Source organism: Myxine glutinosa, chromosome 4 (assembly GCF_964187855.1).
Source record: "Myxine glutinosa chromosome 4, kmMyxGlut1.1, whole genome shotgun sequence".
Lineage (NCBI taxonomy): Eukaryota > Metazoa > Chordata > Myxini > Myxiniformes > Myxinidae > Myxine > Myxine glutinosa.
In genome coordinates this window covers 37,855,709-37,876,033 of record NC_136264.1, presented here as the reverse complement: position 1 = coordinate 37,876,033, position 20,325 = coordinate 37,855,709, and the positions used below count along the sequence as shown (strand labels likewise).

Sequence of the window (20,325 nt, the reverse complement as noted above, 5' to 3'; positions counted from 1 at the left end):
CACCTTCGTGCCATGCAATTATCATAACTACCAAGTTTGGTGAATTTCTGCCCAACCGTTAGGAGGAGATAATGTATTGGAGGGACAGACAGACAGATGAAGCCGAGTGAAATATCCCCCTGTGTTTTTAGCTCAACTGGAACGAAGTTCAGGGGAGCTTATACGATGGCGCATCGTCCGTCCATCAGTCCGTCAGTCTGTCTGTAAACACTTGAAACTTCTTCTCCGAAACCACTGATGGGATTGCGACCAAAATTGGCACAAATTATATTTGTTGTGTTGTGACTAAAGTTTGTTCACTGCATAAAAAAATAAAATAAATCGCGCTCCAAAGGGGTTTACCGGGGGTCAAAGTGGATCCAGGTTTGCTTTTTCCAGGTCAAAGTGGACCCCAAAATAGGAATTTGCTTTTTCCTCTGAAACGACACACACTATTTCGATGAAACTTTACCACAACCTTCATCACCCGTGAAATACCAAAGTTTGTTTATGGCATTAAAGAAATCTGCCCCTTCGGGAGTTTACGGGGGGTTGCCCCCCAAAATAGGTATTTTCTTCTTTGTTTTTGTTTAAAGTCTTATGATTATGTTAGTATGATTCTCCATGCTGCGCTGTCTTCTAGCAACCATTGAAATTGGTTTTAAATACCTTTAGTCAGTGCAGTATACTGTATTCTACCAGAAGAGCACCAGGGGTATTGCCCCTATGTTTTTCAAAAAGCGTGGGGATAATAAAGGACACTTTCTTACCACAAGGGGAGGTGGCTCATCAGCTGGACTGCTGAACGCAGTGTACACTGGGTTGACGAGGGATGGACAAGATCGATTTCCAGATGTCAGCTGTTCTTGAGCCCCACGCTGATAAAAAAAAGTTTTTACCGGATTAATGGACAACATTGTACAGTATAACTTCATTATAACGTACCTTGCTATATGCCACAGGGATATGTGCTTTCCATAATTTGTTTACCCTGTCCATCAAATTTCTTGAACGTTAACAAGTAATGCGATATGTTATGTGTATTGATCATCACCGTTACACTAATATTGCGAGTCAAGTCTACAAATCTCCACCCGACATGACAAGGCGCATGGCACCATGCAATTTTTGTCACATTCTTTATCATTATCCATACTTTATATAATATTAACACGTGTTTGATCGGACACTTGTGACTCTCTTTCTGACTATATTTTGATTACAAGTAGCAAATGCAAAACCCACTCTCATTTCCCTGTTGTAAGTAACCTGGAGAAAGCGTGATCCTGTTTATAGAGCGGTGCAGGACGTTGTGTTGGAAGTTGTGCACGAGAGGCAAACTTACCACACGGTAGATAAATGAGACATAGTGTGGCTTCTTGCGGAAGGTGAACATCACTCCAGCAAGTGCAGCGATAAGCAACGACAGAAGGACCAATACCACAGCAACTGCTGAACCTGCAGTACCAGCACTTCCCTCTTGCTTCATTGGCTGTGTGAAGGAAAAACAACGTCAGTGTAAGGTATCTTCTTTAGAACAATGGTGTGAAGCATGCAGTCAGGAAGCAGAACGAGGACAGATGAGAAAACTGGTGCAAGGATTGTGTTATTACCCTCGCCTGAGGAGAGGGTATATTGCATTTGAGTCTGTTTGTCTGTTTGTTTGTCAAAAAGTCTGTTTGTTTGTCTGCACAGAATAAATATAATTTTCTCTGCAACCTTTGGTCTGATTGACAGGAAATTTTCACCATAGGTGCAGCTCCACCTATGTAATTTTCTAATGATAATCATGACGTCATAGGTCACGTGGTTCGGCCGCCATCTTGGAAAAACCGAAAAACTTTGCACCTCTATATCTCCGAAAGCGCTGAAAATAAAAAATTGAGTCATGGCTCATTGTAAAGAACTCTCCTTGGTGAATAAAATATGTTAATGATGATGTCATAGGAGCCTCCATTATGACGTCATAATTCGACAAGTACTAAACTTCATCCGATCAAGATGAAATTACTTGAGCATAATCTAGGAATAAATTAGTTTAGAAAAAAAAAATGATGACGTCATATGTCACGTCGTTCGGCCGCCATATTTGTTTTAACACAAAAGCCTTAAAAAAACACTGAAAATACATCCTGGCGAGGGTTTCCAATCTCTGATTGCTCTTTCTTGTTTATTTTATTTCATTGCAATGGTTCCCAGGAGGCAAAGCTCAAGGCAATTACAGGTTAAGGAGCTTGACAAGGCAACCCTATTTTTCATACACAGGTAAAAAATTTAATTTAAATTTATTGGAAGGCTACCGCAAGTGACCTTTCTGCTGCATTAACTTTACTGCAGTCGGGCAAGAGTCCGACCATACACAAGTCTGCTTGCGGCAACTTAGCATCAGAAAGGCTTTATCCATCGTGTGCTTTAAAGTGCTCCTTCATGTGCTCCTGGTGTTTCTCGCCCTCACCAAAACTGAGGTCCTTCCACCCAATTGTGTCGCAGAATGTGCATATGTAATATGTGAACAGCTAATTTGCTGAGAAGCAAATGATTGTGAATTTGCACAGTTTCAAACAAAAGGATCTATTTTTACAATTCAGGAGGTGTCCATAGTTTGAGAGGTTCAATTACATGAATTAAAAATTGGTTATCCAACTGCGAAGGAGTAAAACCACTTTGTGCATTCGTGCGGCATGGCAGGTTAAAAGGGCAATTTGGACCGGCCGGTGATACATGATAGCCATGAAGGTCAATTGGACTTTGGATTCCGTGTGACACCTGATATGTGAGGATACTTCTTTTACTTTCTTCATTTTTTTTCCTTCACAGACCTTGAGGCAAATTGCTTCAGCCTATTATCATTTTCGAACCAAAATATTTTCTTGTCCAATATTTTCGAACCAAAAAGGGACTTAACAACCTGCTATCACCTACCATGTAAAACACAATATCAGTTTGTGTGTTTGTCCAGATGTAGAGGGGTAGATTCACATGGGTGGATTTTCAAGGCCAAACTTTTATCATGAATGTGTGTTCACTACGGTCTATTTTTGAGGATAAAACAAACTCGAAAAACATTTACTATAAAAGAGTAATTATTTATCTTCTATTGGAATTGTAGACGGTGGCTTGCAAACAGCCTCAATGACGGTGTACAGAAGTGTTTTTTTTAATAACAATAAATACTAGGCACAGGGAGGTGAAATTCACTGCACGTTATGTGCAACACGCACAGAGTAAAACGGGTGTTCATTTACGTCCATAGGATGTCAAATAAAGAAGATTATAAGCACACATGGCAATAGGCCAAGGCTTCAGACTTTGACATGCTCACGAGGCTGCACCATTGAATAAACTGTTCCAACCCAATCATTTTTGACGAGCTTTTTACTAGTTTCAAAATAAATGATTTATTTTGGTGTCGAGGCAGCCCTCTCTCACATCTCCACTCACCCCTTGCATAATTTACCAACTTTTTGAATCTCCCTACATGCAGATGCAATAAATATGTGCTTGCTCTCATCGATTGGTGGAACATTTCAGCAAAGGTGTTAGCTCCAACGTTTAATACGCAACTGCTTTGCTTAAGTCATTGGCAATGGCGATAGCAGTGGGGTGCTGTTTACCGGCATCACAGGTGCACGAAGGGGCCCAGCGATGTAGTGAATGACTGCGTTCAGCACAAAGACATCCCAAACCACAATTTTGCGGTCATTCACAGCCTGGTTGTGTCAATGATGGGGAAAAGAAAAAGTGATTGGTATCAGAGATATAATGAAAAGGTATATGGTTTTTGCATATGTCCAGTCTCAGATGAATATCCAGTTTCTGAATTGAAAACACAGTACACACCCTCCTCCCACCCTGAATTGCACACACTCAAATATAGTCGCACACACGTCTCACCTTCTCTATTGGGTCATCTGTATAGACCGATATAATAAGAGGGCTTCCTCGTCGACTGAGCAACTTCGTTCCATTGTCCAGTTCTGAATACAGCACAATACCTGATTCAACCACATGGTGCTCCAGGTCAGCGCTTGAGAGCGTCTGCAGATAGAAAACACCAATTGGAGCCTGAATATGCAAGTTAACTTGTTCCATAGTATTCCCTGTGATTCATGAAGACAACTGATTAACAGGATTCCTCAAATTTTTTTTACCACCAAAACCCAAACATATTCTGGATGTTGATTCATAAGCAGGACGACCAACATCGGTGCTGCTATATTCCGTCATTTTGAAACAAACTTACAAAAGGCTATCATCATGACTGTCACAAATTATTTAGAAGTGTGCATCGTGTTGTCGTTCGTTCAGTGCCACGTTCACGCTTGCATATGTATGATTGGATATTGATGTTGTGACAAGTTATATTGTACACCACTCCTTTCCTATTCCATCTCCAGGCGGTGCATGACGTCATTTCCGGGCACCGAAGGGGGCCTGGCCCGGCGCTGATGCGTGCTGAAAGGGAGTACTCAGTTTTCACTCCGGTTTCTCTCTTTCTTTCTTTCTTTATTTCTTGTTTGTTTGTTTGTTTGTTCGGGCGATATCTCAGCCATCCTTTGAGCTAGGGAGCTGAGGTTTCGGGATAATAGTGAGCACGTTCTTTGGCAAAAACTGTATTTTTGATTTATTGAATAATCAATTAATCGATTAATTATTAAATTATTAGATTAATGACTTAATTAATTTTTTTTTTTTTAAAGTTACAGATTCGGATGAAACGGTGGTGGTTTACGTATTCTATTAACCAATTGATTAATAATTTAATTATTTTACGATTATTTACTTCTTTTCATTATTAATCACTTATTTAATTTCTTTCTCATCTGGGCAATATCTCAGGCACCTTTTGAGATAGGAAGCTGATATTCGGACATGACAGTGACCAAGTGATGTGGCAAGTCATGTGGAACCAACATCCCTTTCCACTAACACAATAATACATTTCCAAATGCACCTATTCAAAGTGGTTAAAAGTATTCTACGAAACAACACTCATATCTCTGTGATTTTCCTGCAAAGAAGAAAGTACAAACAGAATTGTAATTAACTACAGGGAAACTCATCCAGAAGGATAGTCTCAATTTGATTAATTAATTAGAAGATATACTTCTACACTATAAAGGATATTTTTGATTTATTGATTAATCAATTAATATATTAGTTATTTATTTATTAATCAATTAATCATTTAATTATTTAAAAAATTCGATTAATGATTTATTTAAGTAATTTTCAAAAAGTTCAGCTTTGGATGAAACACTGGTAGGTGAGGTATACAATTAGCAATTGATTAAAAAATACTTTATGATCATTATTTATGGATTTTAATTATGAATGTAATCAATCAATTATTGTACACCTCTCCCTCCGAATACCATCCCTATGTGCTGCACGGCGGTATAGCTGGGCACCCCGGCAATGGTACGCGCTGAAGGATGTTATTTATTTATTTGGCATGGGGGTGGTGTACTTTGCATGTATCTTGTTAATGTTGTAGTTCGACTTTAAGGTGTTTTGAAAGATTGTGAGAGTTCACAAAATTTCAAATTATTTATAGACATAGAGCAATCTATAAACTAGAGAGTTAATATAATACCTTACCCCGTGCTGTCTTGGGAAACAAGGACATGAGTGGGGTCTATGAGCAGCAAATATCATTGGCCGTGATAACGTAAAATGCTGTGATATTGTGTCCAAGTACTGCTAAGCAGAAGGGTTTTGAAAATGTCAAAAGGGTGATTTGTGTTCTGCAGTGTTCATGTATATAATTCAATTGAAATGAAATAAAGATTTTAAAGGTCGTATCTTGTTGTTTTTTTCCCCGGAAGTGTACCACCGTTGATGCAGCGTCTTTTACACCATCTTATTTATCACGTCACATTAGTTATTCATGTCTGCTATTTGTGCCCTTTATGACGTCGTTACAAACAGTAAGTTTCTTATTTGGAGGAATGATTTTCAATTTTGTTTTATTGACTGCCAGAAAGGCAGTCAGAGTAAAACAATAAATGAAATCTCACTCCTCTCTGCGTATGTGCATTCAGGGAGGAATTCAGAGCCTAAGTACTGCTAAACTACAGATTCGTTTTCTGATTAATGTTCCGATTCAATCAAAATATACATTGAACATTGAATTGAAATAAAGTGTTATTCCTTCATCACAAAGTGACGTTTTTAGACAGACAGACAGGTATATGCAAAAGTGACCCAATTGCTTAACCACGCTATTTGCTTCGCATGGGTGGGGTAGTTATAGTCAGGTTCACTATGTTTTTTCGTTCCAATTTTTTGGAGATTAGCAAAACTATACATTTTTGGAATATTCAGAGCATGAGGAATCCAAAAATTAATGTTGGCATTTGCGTAGACACCTTTGCGAAAATGACACTCAGGACAGTGATGAAGATCTGTAAAAGCATATTCCTGAACGGTATAGACCTCGTAGATCCTGTGTATAGGACTTATAGTTCAATCTGATACTAACAAGGCTGCTTTCTTGCTTTATAAACCCATATCAATAACTTCAAAGGACTTGCAATATCATGTATTATGTAATACAGTTATATCACAAATATAAAGACAATGGTTTTCAATTACTTTTGTTTGTTGCTTTTCTATAATCCTGAGCACTATTTTGAGGCCTTTATTGGATTCCTTGACCCAGAAAACATAGGATTAGCATATTTAATTAAGTTTCTAGGTTGACTGGAAGCCGAGGTAGCGCAAAATATGTATTTTATGGCGGCCATTTTGAAAATCCAAAATCTGTGTCTGTGCAAATGCCAACATTGATTTTCGGATTCTCCATGCTCTGATGATTCCAAAAAATGTACAGGTTTGCTAATCTCCCAAATTTTGAACGAAATTATATTTGTTAACATAATGAACCTGACTATTAGCAGCACTTTGCAGAGAGAGACTTTTGCGAATGTTCTTACTTCGGGTGTATATAAATGGAAAAGTGGATCAGAAGTGAGGGTAGAGGAGAAGGAAAATGCAGTCATCAGTTTGCTTTGCTGTGTACAGCGCTGTGTCACGGTGCGTCATGTATCACTTGTGCTTTGTCTTTTGAGAAACGCACATTTGAACTTCATTGGTGATGTCGATGTGTTTAGCTGTTCTTACTGGCAGATGATGATACGTTATTGATGATTCAATGACAGCACACTATAGTTGTTCAGCCAATCGGAGATTTGCGGTTCATCAGGCAATGACAATGAACTTTGTTAGAGATTGTCTGCATGGGTTGAGTTTGATTTGACGATTTTGATGCTTTGGTGAGGACTTTCCGATTTGGCTGCAATCTGTGAGGTAGTTTTCTACCTGCACAATTGTCTAACGCCATTGGTGAGATGCGACAAAATGAAACAGAGCAAGAGGTTACAAAGCAATCGTATTCAATGTTCTTTTGATGAAAATCTATGCTGCAATGCAGGAACTGTCTTTGTCTTTGTTTGTTAATCACTCCACCATTTTTGGCCGGCCTCAACCAAACTTGACATGCATAATCAGTGTCCCCAGAGACCCTCCGTTTGCCTTTTCAAGGTGGTCTTTGTCGTGACTTCAGGGGGAATGTCCACATGACTCTTATTTATATATTTTAAAATGGGTACCACTTGTCCTTTATCTCCTGCTACTCCACCCTTATCTCGTGTATGGAATAGGGCTAGTAGTAATAGGGCTAGTAGTAATAGGGCTAGTAGTAATAGGGCTCGTAGTAACAAAACAACAGGACATCAGATAAAGTCAAAGCAGGAATGTTCAGCTCAAGCTGATAAAGGTCCAAGCAAGATGGAGGCGTTATTTTCCTGCCCAAGCTTGCTATTTATTTTGTGAAGGGTGAAGCGTTCTATCTTTTGTATTAATGAAAAGTTCTCCTGGCATCATGTTTGAGGGATGTGTTGGTAATTTCAGGTCTTCTGCTTCTTCTTCTTAAGTCTGTTCATAGGCTGTGTTGACTTACATATTATTGAAAGCTTGTTGCAAACTCTTCATGTGGCAGATTTTATTAATTTCATATCTAAAGCAGTTGTGTTAACTCAAGAATCAAGCTATTTGGAGTAATTGACTGTTTCAAGTTTTTTTTCCATCATTTGATATGATTTAAACCTCTCTAGACTTGTTGAATGCCATCACTTTATGTTAGAGGCACTTGGTTAGGCTCTCTTGTGAAGGTCTTGTGCTTGCTCAATTTCTTCTGACAATAAGGTTATGTCACCGGAAATGTAAGAAAATCAGTAAGAACCTCCAGTTTGACTCTTCTTCCTTTTCTTCTTTCCAGTTGGAGCCCCAATTCCTCCTCCTTGCCTTTAATAGCGTATCTGAGTGCGTAATCAAGCATGATGACAAACAGGTAAGGGACTAGAGTTTCGAAAAGCTGTGTTTCTCCATCGGGTGAGAGTATCTTGGCACATGTATCCCCATACATATTCAAAATCGCCTTCACAAGTTGATCAGAGATTCCATATGCTGATAGGATCTTCATCATCTTGTCACAATGGATGGAGTCAAAGACAAAATTTCAGGTCTTAGTTTTGTCAAATAACTCAAAGTAATGCACTCCAGCATGGTGATGCTGAAGCTGACCATCAAGGTGGCCATTGTACTCGCAATCTGTACTCATCATTACTCTTACATCAATACTTAGGAACTAGATGGCGAAAGAGAAGTGGGGGTGTCTGCCAACTACACTCGAAGGAATGTTCAGAGATAAAATTAATATTGGAAAAATGAGGTTGCTTCACTTGCTTTTCATGAGTTGCTTAATTTATGGTTGCTGTTGACTCTTTTTTTTTTTCGTTTTTAGTTGATGCTTAAACTTATTCGTTTAGTTGGTATAATTTCTGTTGGATCAATTATGCTATTTGCAGTTTACTTGACGTGCATGCCATTCTTTACTGCAGTCCATCCAAATCTGGTGTAAATATTTTTATACCATGATATTTCCAAATATTCTGTGATAAATTAAAGTATTTTAGGTCAAAATATTACTAGATCTATTAAAAATATTAAATATTAAAATAATACTCGAAAATACTAGCTATAAATTAAATATTAAAATATTAAAATTAAAATTCAATATAAATTAAAATAAATACAATTAAATATGAATTATAAATATAATTAAATACAAATATAATTTCAATAAATTAAAATGAAATAAAATATCAAAATATAAAAAATACCAGATCTGGATTCGGACCTGAACCAAAATCTAATCGCTGATTTTGTTGCCTAAACAACTCATCCACCAAGTTTTATGTCGTCCACAACTTTTTAAGATATCGTGCTATATATCGGTTTTTGCTCGATCTCTCAATGGTGAAGATTCACTTGAAAACTTTTCGGATCCAGATCCGGATCTTCACCAAAATATAATCATTTCACCCCTGTTACATTCCCAAACTTTCCACCAAATTTCGTCTGAATCCTTCGACAACTTTTTGAGATGTCCTGTTCACAACCTGACAAACAATCAGAGAGACAAACACAGACAGACAGACAGGAGTGAAAACATAACCTCCATCCATTCACCTTTGGTGGCGGAGGTAAAAACTGAGGATTATAATAACTTTATGCTCCCAATGCCATTTTCCTGTTCATTTGAGGTCTCCAGCTCATGGAGCTGTTGACCCAAGTGTTTTATTAACCGGTTGGCCAGGCCTGATAGTTGACTGAAGGTGGCAGGAATTTGGAATTTGTTCAGGGTGCCGGCGATAACTCGCCTCCTCTTTGCAAGAAACGTGGGATCTTTAACATCCAACAACTAATGCTAGCAGACAAGAAACTCAGCTTAATGTACACTACATTACCAAAAGTATGTGGACACCCCTTCTAATTTGTGGATTCGGCTATTTCAGCCACACCTATTGCTGACAGGTAGATATAATCAAGCACGCAGCCATGCAATCTCCATAGACAAACATTGGCAGTAGAATGGGCCATACTGAAGAGCTCAGTGACTTTCAACATGGCACCGTCATAGCATGCCACCTTTCCAACAAGTCATTGCGTCCAATTTCTGCCCTGTTAGAGCTGCCTCGGTCAACTGTAAGTGCTGTTATTGTGAAGTGGAAACGTCGAGGAGCAACCACAGTGCATCCATGAAGTGGTAGGCCAAAAAAGTTCACAGAACGGGACCGCCGAGTGCTGAAGCACGTTGGGCGTAAAAATCGTCTGTCCTCGGTTGCAACACTCACTACCGAGTTCCAAACCTCCTCTGGAAGCAACGTAAGCACAACAACTGTTCGTCGGGAGCTTCATGAAATGGGTTTTCATGGCCGAGCAGCCGCACACAAGCTTGAGATTACCATGTGCAATGCTAAGCGTCGGCTGGAGTGGTGTAAAGCTCGCCGCCATTGGACTCTGGAGCAGTGGAAACGCGTTCTCTGGAGTGATGAATCACGCTTCACCATCTGGCAGTCCGACGGACAAATCTGGGTTTGGTGGATGCCAGGAGAACGCTACCTGCCCGAATGCATAGTGCCAACTGCAAAGTTTGGTGGAGGAGGAATAATAGTCTGGGGCTGTTTTTCATGGTTTGGCCTCGGCCCCTTAGTTCCAGTGAAGGGAAATCATAACGCTACAGCATACAATGACATTCTAGACGATTGTGTGCTTCCAACTTTGTGGCAGCAGTTTGAGGAAGGCCCTTTCCTGTCGGCATGATAATGCCCCCGTGCACAAAACGAAGTCCATACAGAAATGATTTGCCGAGATCGGTGTGGAAGAACTTGACTGTCCTGCACAGAGCCTTGACCTCAACCCCATCGAACACCTTTGGGATGAATTGGAACGCCGACTGTGAGCCAGGCCTAATTGCCCAACATCAGTGCCCGACCTCACTAATGATCTTGTGGCTGAATGGAAGCAAATCCCCACAGCAATGTTCCAACATCTGTGGAAAGCTTTCCCAAAAGAGTGGAGGCTGTTATAGCAGCAAAGGGGGGGGACCAACTCCACATCAATGCCCATGATTTTGCAATGAGATGTTAGATGTTCGGGTGTCCACATACTTTTGGTCATGTAGTGTATATCTGAGGGAAGCACCAATCTCACATTTCATAGTCGGACAAAGAATCGTACCCAGTTTAGATAGCTCACATGTAAGTGTGGTACCTTTGCACCATCCTGTTGGATAATTGAAAATGGTAACATTTAATCATATCAAAATTTTCACCTTACATCGATACTTGTATGCAAAAAAGTACTACCATCAATTAACTGCAACTTCAGTGAATCTGCCAGCATTGTCTGTGAGGGAAATCCTGTCTTATATTTGTGGACGTGTGACTCAAGCAACATTACATAAGAAATGTTCATACGAGTTGGGGTGGGGATTGGAGAAATGTAAAATTCCCCAAAATAATCTGTTGGAAAAGGTGAGAAAATGAATAGGTAGTACCGATATGAATAGAAGAGAAATTATTTTGAAAGATATCTAGAAGTAAAGGGAAGGATGGGAAGGAGTAGATTTCCAAAAGATTTTGCATCTATATATATAAAGTAGAGTTGGCCTCTGTGTCTGTATCCTGATCTATCTATGATCTCTAAGATCTCGAGAACCCGTGGACGGATTTGCGAGCGGAAAGTACTGTTCGACTCGGGATGGTCCCAGGAATGTCACGGAGACATAAACATTTAAAAAATTTCGGGTTTTAAAATTAGCGTATTATTAGCACTAGCAGAAGAGAGAGGGATTCGAAGGGAGGGAGCGCAGCGCTTCTAGCGCTTCTGACTACAGCACACCTTAAAATTAAAAAAACTTCGGGTTTTAAAATTAGTGTGTTACGCGTAATTAGCGCTAGCAGAAGAGGGAGGGAATCTAAGGGAGGGAGCGCAGTGCTCCCTCCAGCGCTTCTGTTAGCGTAATTAGCGTATTTCGGAACGTTAATTTTTCAACTTCATTATTCGGAATCAGTACGTCCCAGAGAACCTTCGTAACGTTAATTTTTCAACTTCATCCGATTGACATGGGACCAACGGCATGTGACAAAGAGTGAAACATACAGGCTACATTTATTTGACGACAATGAGTTCCGACTTTTGACCTCGGTGGGATGACAGGCTGAGTCAACCCCCCTGGTGTGAAGGGGGAGGAGGAGGGGAGGGGGAAGAGAAGGGGAGGGGAACGAGGGGGAAGGGGATGGGAGGGGGGAGGGGGAGGGGGAAGGGGGAGGGGGAGGGGGAAGGGGGAGGGGGAGGGGGGGGAGGGGAAAGGGGGGGGAGGGGGAGGGGAGGGGCCCTTCTTCCCCTGGGCACCCCCGCACCCTTCCCTCCCCCCCTTCCCCTCCCCCCCTCCCCCCCCTTCCCCCTCCCCCCCATTCCCCTCCCCTCCTCTTCCCCCTCCCCTCCTCCTCCCCCGCTTCCCCCTCCCCCCTCCCCCCCGTTCCCCTCCCCTCCTCTTCCCCCTCCCCTCCTCCTCCCACTCCCGTGCAAAGCCGGGTACCTCTGCTAGTACATAATAAGTTGAGGTTGCTCGAAGAAATGTGCATCTGAAAAAATAAACACGAGAGAAAATCTCACCTCATTATCTCCAAATCCTTCATCCAGAGGTAGGAATACTGTAACATTTGCACTTGGGTTAGAGAGATGTCTCAGGAACTCCTGGCCAGTTTCTGAAGAATTAGAGTATTCCACCATTGCCTGCAACAATGATCCAAGATATTTCATTAGTCACCGTTTTTGTACAGTCACAGGAGAGCACTGCAGAAAATAGTGTGATGAGTAGACAGGGAAACAGTTCTAGGGGTAAGGGAAAGGATACACTACAGGAGTTGATATGACGTTATGCTAAAATGATAAGCACAAAAAACTCAAACGGGCAATCAAAATTTGCATACCTTCACCCAGATTTGTTTCGTGTGGTTTTATAGTACGTATTTTATAGACACTCGCATTCTAATTGTACATACTTTATAGACATACTCATATTCTAATTGTACATACTTTATGGACGCACTCATATTCTTATTGTACATACTCGAAAGACGTACTCATATTCTAATTGTACATACTTTATAGACGTACTCACATTCTAATTGTACAAACTTTACAGACATACTCACATTCTAATTGTACATACTTTATATACGCACTCACATTCTCATAGTACATACTCTATAGACGTACTCACATTCTCATAGTATATACCTTATAGAAATACTTGCATTCTAATTGTACATACTTTATAGACGTACTCAAATTCTAATTGTACATACTTCATAGACATTGTGGTTGAAAAAAAGAGAACGTGTACTATGGCCTTCCACTAGGTGGCATTTGTGGGGTTTGCGACAAACAGATGGACCCAAATGTAATTCCTCTCCTTTGGCGAGGGAGGTACCCGGCTTTGCACGGGAGTGGGAGGAGGAGGGGAGGGGGAAGAGGAGGGGAGGGGAACGGGGGGGAGGGGGGAGGGGGAAGCGGGGGAGGAGGAGGGGAGGGGGAAGAGGAGGGGAGGGGAATGGGGGGGGAGGGGGAAGGGGGGGAGGGGGGAGGGGAAGGGGGGAGGGAAGGGTGCGGGGGTGCCCAGGGGAAGAAGGGCCCCTCCCCTCCCCCCTCCCCCCCTTTCCCCTCCCCCCTCCCCTCCCCCTTCCCCCTCCCCCTCCCCCCTCCCATCCCCTTCCCCCTCGTTCCCCTCCCCTTCTCTTCCCCCTCCCCTCCTCCTCCCCCTTCACACCAGGGGGGTTGACTCAGCCTGTCATCCCACCGAGGTCGGAAGTCGGAACTCATTGTCGTCAAATAAATGTAGCCTGTATGTTTCACTCTTTGTCACATGCCGTTGGTCCCATTACATACAACTGCTAGTGCCCCCCCTGTAGGTTAGAACAGAAATTTCGAACTTGGTCACGGTGGCAGCGATAGCTCGACTGCTCTTTGTGAATGACATTGTGGGATCTTTAATGTCCAGCAAGTTATGCTGGTTATGATGCCCATTTTAACTTCCATCCAAGAAACGGCACACAGATTGATGAATCACCCAGGTTCCTTGTAATGTGTACAGTGTCGTTCAAAAACAGATAAAATTGGAAATTCAGCATGCATATAGTTTTTAAAAATTATAAACCAAGATCTGAGGCTCATGGATAAACTACATGTGGGGCATAGGTAGAAGGTCATTGCACTAAGACAGAGAAACTAGAAAAGACAAACAAATGTAGGGGAAAAAAAGGAGGAGTTCAGAATAATGCACATGGATGAAGATGGGTGGTGGGTGCTTTTGATATGCTTACAGCATATGGAGGGTGGGGTAGGGATTGATTAGGGGAGGTTGGGTGGGTGGGTGGGTATGCTTACAGCATAAAACCGATGATGGAGTGGGGAGAGTGAAATAACTTGCACAAAGTCTCCATTGCAAGAATAACCATCGCCTACAAAGCCATCTTTGCAGACACATTTGACCTCTGAAACAACAAATACAGAAATAGTCAGCCAGATAAAGTGCTAGCTCCAACTTATATCTTATAATATTACGTGGAAGGGGGAGGGAGGGTTGGTCCACAGTTAGACCGTGCTAAGTGTAGTATGGCCCGTGTGTTTCGAGTAGCTGTTATATTGACATGTAATAGGGACCTGTCAGGTTAAGTTGTTTGTTTCATGTGATGCTGAGGCGGCAGCATTTGTAATTTATAGACAGGATAGACGTCAATACGTGGGCATAAACACCTCATGGTAGGCGGGACTAGTAAGCGAGAACTTCTCATGTGAGACTTCAAGAACTGCTCATCTGTCTGGCCATCACAATCTGTCTGGCCAGTGGGTGTCAGCCATGGCGGCGTAATGTGCCGTGGAGACGGAAGTGCCATCTGCATTTATTTTTTATAGGTGCCACTGCAGTGGGTGGGACGGCCGGAGCAGAGAACTCTGCCCAAGAGCAGGGGACTCCACCCTGGGGGAGGAGAATGAGAAGGACTTCACCCAGGGGGAAGAGATCGAGAGCAACCTTGCTTGAGGAAGGAGGGATCTGGAGAGACCAATGACAAAGAAGAAGAGGCCTCTAGTCTTGTTGAGGTTGATCGCAGAAAGCCTCGTGTGAAAGGACAGGCAAAACTGTTGGAGTGGACCAAGTGTGGCTTTGTCTTGGATTGACTAAAGCTGGGTTCACCCTGTGCTGGTGGAGGAAGAGGACCAAGGGAACCCCCAGAAGGCCTTGCTTAAAAGACAGAAGTCACGAGGCCTGGTGGAGGAGGTGGATCATCGCTGGCATTCTACACCAGGACACCATCTTCATTGTACTCGTGTTGACTTCGGAATCGTCCCACACCTGATCCCCAAAGTGATCTGTATTGAGTCTTGCGGTCACCCGACACATTAGATAAGGGAGGTCTGGCCTACTGTTGCATGTGTGTGATTTGGGGGCGCCTAGTGGGTTAGGAATTGTTTTATTACCAATCACTGTACAATGTACATATAAGTTTGAATATCCCATTTACCTCTTTGTGTCCATTTGACCCTCTTGGTGTGTTCGGTTTTTTTATAGCATCTTGTTACCCTCTTCCCTGTTTACTTATAAATAAATCCTTTAAAAGGTAAGAAACGTGTTTCAACTATCTGCTTCCATGTCCGTTTGCCGCCATTAATGCGGCCCAATTGAAACTTCTTGGTGAATAGTAATGTTCAAATAAATTAAATAAATGCAGTAAAATAAAAGATCGTTTGGTCCATCTTTGAGTCTAACTCGGCGCTGAGGTTCCTGTTTTAACGGGAGCTTCAGACTTGACAATATATATATGATTGCTCCTCCAACTGAGGTCATTGTCTCATGTAACAATTCCCATCGAGATTGTTTGATGTTTGTCAATTGGGAACAGACTACCACCAAACACTTGCTCAGATATCGGTGTTGGTGGTGGTCAGTGTCGTAAATAAATCATTGTTGCTTATGATAAAGTTGTCCTTTGCTAAGTCTCAGAAGGCATGTTTCAAAATTGACAGAAAACTTTTCAAAGTACACTTCAGAATAACAATCATTACGATGAGGTTACCTGCACAGCAAACCTATAATTGCTGCAATGTTGCATCGCACCTTTGACCCGGAAGCAGAAGGCATCCCGTAGTTCACTGGTGTTAACTCGTTTTCCATAATCAATAATTCCGACTTTGCCAAAGCCGCAGTAGGGATTGCTGTAGCTCGTTGGATAGGCTGCGTGTTGGCCTTGGAGCCAGCTGACAGCACACACATGTAGGCCAGTCTATAATGCAAGAGGCAAGCAACGCACAGGCCTGGTAAGCCAAACACCATGTAGCTAAACTCGTGAATACTTTGCAGCAAGACAATTAACATTTCCATCCCTCTTTACATAACCAGTAACACTTGCTATAAAAGTAACATCCATGCAAAAGTAAATGTAAACATCACCATAAAGTTTGTTCACGATTCCATTTTATGAGGTTACACTTTCAAAAAATAGCCCTGAGTGGGCTGACAGTCATGTCGAGCTTGTAGTTCAGACCTCTGTTGATTTGGGGGAAACTCCCTGGCAGCCTGATCCCCTGGGTACCACCCCCCCCCCCCCCCCCAGGTCTAAAGGGTGCTAAGGGGTCAAAGAGGACTAAAGGGTAGAAAAGGGTCTAAGGGGTGTAAAGGGTCAAAAGGGATCTATGTTGTGTAAAGGGTCTACATGGGTCAAAGAGGTCTAAAGGATGTAAAGGGTCTATATGTATGTGTATATGTATGTATGTATGTATGTATGTGTATATATATATATATATATATATATATATATATATATATATATTTATATATATACACATATTGTACATAATATACATAATATACATACACATAATATATATAACTAGCTGAAACCCGTGGAACATCCACGGAAGGGAGGATGTGGTGTATGGATAGAGTGTACCATTATGGATGGCATAGGGGATTTGCTTGTCCGAGTAAGAGTTAGGAAGAAAGATGAGAATGAAGAGTGCGTATATGAACAACGATCGCCGACACCGGCACAAATGCATGCTCTGGATTGTCCACTCAGTGGACGGCTTGCTTTCGCCTTCGCCTGTCCAATCAGCAGACGGCTTGCTTCGCCTTCGCCCAGCAGACGCCAATACGATGGCGTCGTAAGATGGCGTCGTATCGGCAGTTAATCGGATGCTTTTGGGCCCCAACGTCGGCTAATTCAGATTTTTCGAGTATGGCTGTACGTGATAAACAAAGAGCGCTGTTCGTAGATCGTAAATCCATTAGTGCCGTGGGCATCGGGTCACTGGGTGCGCCGTAAAAGGGATAACAAAGTCGAGTCCTTACAGTATTATTATATAGACTAGCTGAAACCCGTGGAACATCCACGGAAGGGAGGATGTGGTGTATGGATAGAGTGTACCATTATGGATGGCATAGGGGATTTGCTTGTCCGAGTAAGAGTTAGGAAGAAAGATGAGAATGAAGAGTGCGTATATGAACAACGATCGCCGACACTGGCACAAATGCATGCTCTGGATTGTCCACTCAGTGGACGGCTTGCTGTCGCCTTCGACTGTCCAATCAGATGAGACAGCTGGCTTAACGTCCTCTGATGCGACGTCACACCTGCGAGGTATCAGGAGGCGGGAACCGAATCCAAAACAGAAGCTAAAGTAAAGACCATCGGAGATCTCCTGCGGCAGCGTTTCTAACCGATGTGGTAAAGTACAGTACGTACAGTAAAGGACATTCTCATTGATCCGTTGATTAACTATAACTGACCTGCGCCGCCCTGCTCTAGCTTGACATGTTAGTAGGTACTCTGACCTTTTTCACAACTTCAAATGGCGTTTCATAAAATCCTGCTGTGACTCGACATGCGCTGCACCATAATCATTGGCTCATAAAACCCTACACTGCTACAGAGGATTATACTACCACCGGAAGTCGGCACTTGGTTGTCCACAGACACAGAGGGAGGGAAGAAACACACCATGTGGAATGAAAAACAAAATGCTTTAAAATATTCAAGAAAGAAACATTTTTTTTCATTTAATATTCCGTAAGTATTTAGTGTACGACTAACGATTGTCAAAATAAGAACCTGCTTTGGGCAATCGCACACTATACCGTCGAGGCCGCTTTTACAGAATAAGAAGGAAATAATTAAATTAATGCTTTCCTATTTACATCGTTGAGTCAATACGTCAAAAAATCATTTTTTAAACCTGTAATCACTGGTTGTAGGGAATGCAGATTTGACGATCAGCTGATTTATGTGTGTGTGTGGGTGTGGTGTGGACAATATAAGAAGGAAAATTGCTTTGCAATACATGCCCATTTGCAAGTTTCAGATCAATATCAGTAAGCAGTAAGCACGGCCCATTATTTAATGACACCACTCGACTGTCCAATCAGCGGACGGCTCGCATTGCCTTCGCCCAGCAGACGCCAATATGATGGCGTCGAAAGATGGCGTCGTATCGGCCGTTAATCGGATGCTTTTGGGCCCCAAAGTCGACTAATTCAGATTTTTCGAGTCTGGCTGTACGTGATAAACAAAGAGTGCGGTTCGTAGATCGTAAATCCATCAGTGCCGTGGGCATCGGGTCACTGGGTGCGGTGTAAAAGGGATAACAAAGTCGAGTCCTTACGGTATTATTATATAGATTATTAATAAAGGCCTCAAGACCTATTCAACTTGAATTAAAAAACGCGACATTTCGGCTATTCAAGAACACATTTGTAACCTGTCAATCAAAAAGGAAAATGTTTTGTTGATCGTCTTCTCAACAAAACGTGTCGACAAAACCAAAGGAATATTCAGGATTTTCACAAAATCACGACAACTTGAAAGATACGCCAAAAACCTGAGGTGAATTCCGGTGATGCAGTCATCTTTTTCATCTGCGCCTCATTTTCTTCATGTGAAAATGAATCGATTTAAAATACCATAGAACTGTGTCGGTTATTTATATTTTTATTTCATTACATTCAAGTAGTTTCACATTCTTGACTTCGTGGAGCTTCAATCTTTTGTGGTTCAAAAAAATAAAATAAAGATGGATTCCTCTTCATTGCATCGCATCACATTCTCTTCCTGTGAAACTGTTTAATAGAACTGTGTCGTTTATGTACATTTTTATTTTATTACATTCACGTAGTTTCACTATTCTTGACTTCATGGAGCTTCAATCTTTTGTGGTTCAAAAAAATAAAATAAAGATGGATTCTTCTTCATCGCATCGCATTCTCTTCCTGTGAAACTGTTTCTTCATTTAACGTTTCCAAAATCAAAACTTCAAAAACTTCTTCACTTCGATTCGAAAAAACTTCAAACTTCAAAAAACGTTTCCAAAACGTCACTCCATTTAACTTTATTAAAATGACGATAAAGACGTTTCCTTATATATCCTAATTTAAAATGTTCAAGGGAATAAAAAGACCATTTGGTTCACACCACCCATGTTCACACCACTCGACTGTCCAATCAGCGGACGGCTCGCATCGCCTTCGCCCAGCAGACGCCAATACGATGGCGTCGTAAGATGGCGTCGTATTGGCCATTAATCGGATGCTTTTGGGCCCTAAAGTCGACTAATTCAGATTTTTCGAGTGTGGCTGTACGTGATAAACAAAGAGCGCGGTTCGTAGATGGTCAATCCATTAGTGCCGTGGGCATCGGGTCACTGGGTGCGGCGTAAAAGGGATAACAAAGTCGAGTCCTTACGGTATTATTATATAGATGGACATAATATGGAATAATATGGAATATTTTTTTTGTGGGGGTGAACTTACTTTTCAAGATGACTTAGAACCAAAAGTTCATTGGAATTATGTTGAAACTATTCCAGATTTTGTTAATGTGACCATTACAAGAAACAAAAACCACATTTGACATTTCGAAGCAAATAAATTGATCCTTGAAAGTGATGGAAACTGATATCGAACTCAATTCACGGACAGTACTGTGATAAACTTCTGTGCGTTTTCCAGAAGTATCTCTTTATTTTGCACATTAGCCAAAATTAATTTTTAACAAAAACAAAAGTTAAATTACGACTGGGATTACGGACAGTAAAATTACAGTTCAGTACTTCGTGTAACCCCCACGAGCATTCAGGAGAGCACGTTCCCGTTGAGGCATGCTGTTCACGAGATTTGCCAAGGTTTGGACAGGAATCGCTTGCCATGCAGTTACAATAGCCTGCTGAAATTCACGCACAGCAGCAGGCTGCTGGTCCAAGTTGTCGATTTGACGCGTTAATTCTGCCCACAAGTTCTCTATCGGATTCATATCCGGGGTCATGGCAAGCCACTCCATATACTCTACACCACGGTCAGCAAGAAAGTGTTGGATCATGCGAGCACGATGAGGCCATGCATTGTCATCTTGGAAGACAAAGTTTCCTCGAAACGCTGCACGAACA

At 41.7% G+C, this 20,325-nt stretch overlaps 1 protein-coding gene across 1 annotated transcript in view; it reads right to left on the bottom strand.

Annotated features, from left to right (window-relative positions):
* STAB2 (stabilin 2) overlaps positions 1-20,325 on the bottom strand; it is a 290,004-nt gene that overhangs the window by 3,377 nt on the left and 266,302 nt on the right. Inside the window, exons 62-68 of the mRNA XM_078775203.1 lie at positions 16,007-16,172; positions 14,278-14,384; positions 12,505-12,624; positions 3,874-4,017; positions 3,594-3,689; positions 1,325-1,471; positions 750-857 (exon numbers count right to left, since the gene is read on the bottom strand). Coding sequence (XP_078631329.1) covers positions 750-857; positions 1,325-1,471; positions 3,594-3,689; positions 3,874-4,017; positions 12,505-12,624; positions 14,278-14,384; positions 16,007-16,172 — 888 coding nt within the window. The remainder of the gene's footprint in view (positions 1-749; positions 858-1,324; positions 1,472-3,593; positions 3,690-3,873; positions 4,018-12,504; positions 12,625-14,277; positions 14,385-16,006; positions 16,173-20,325) is intronic.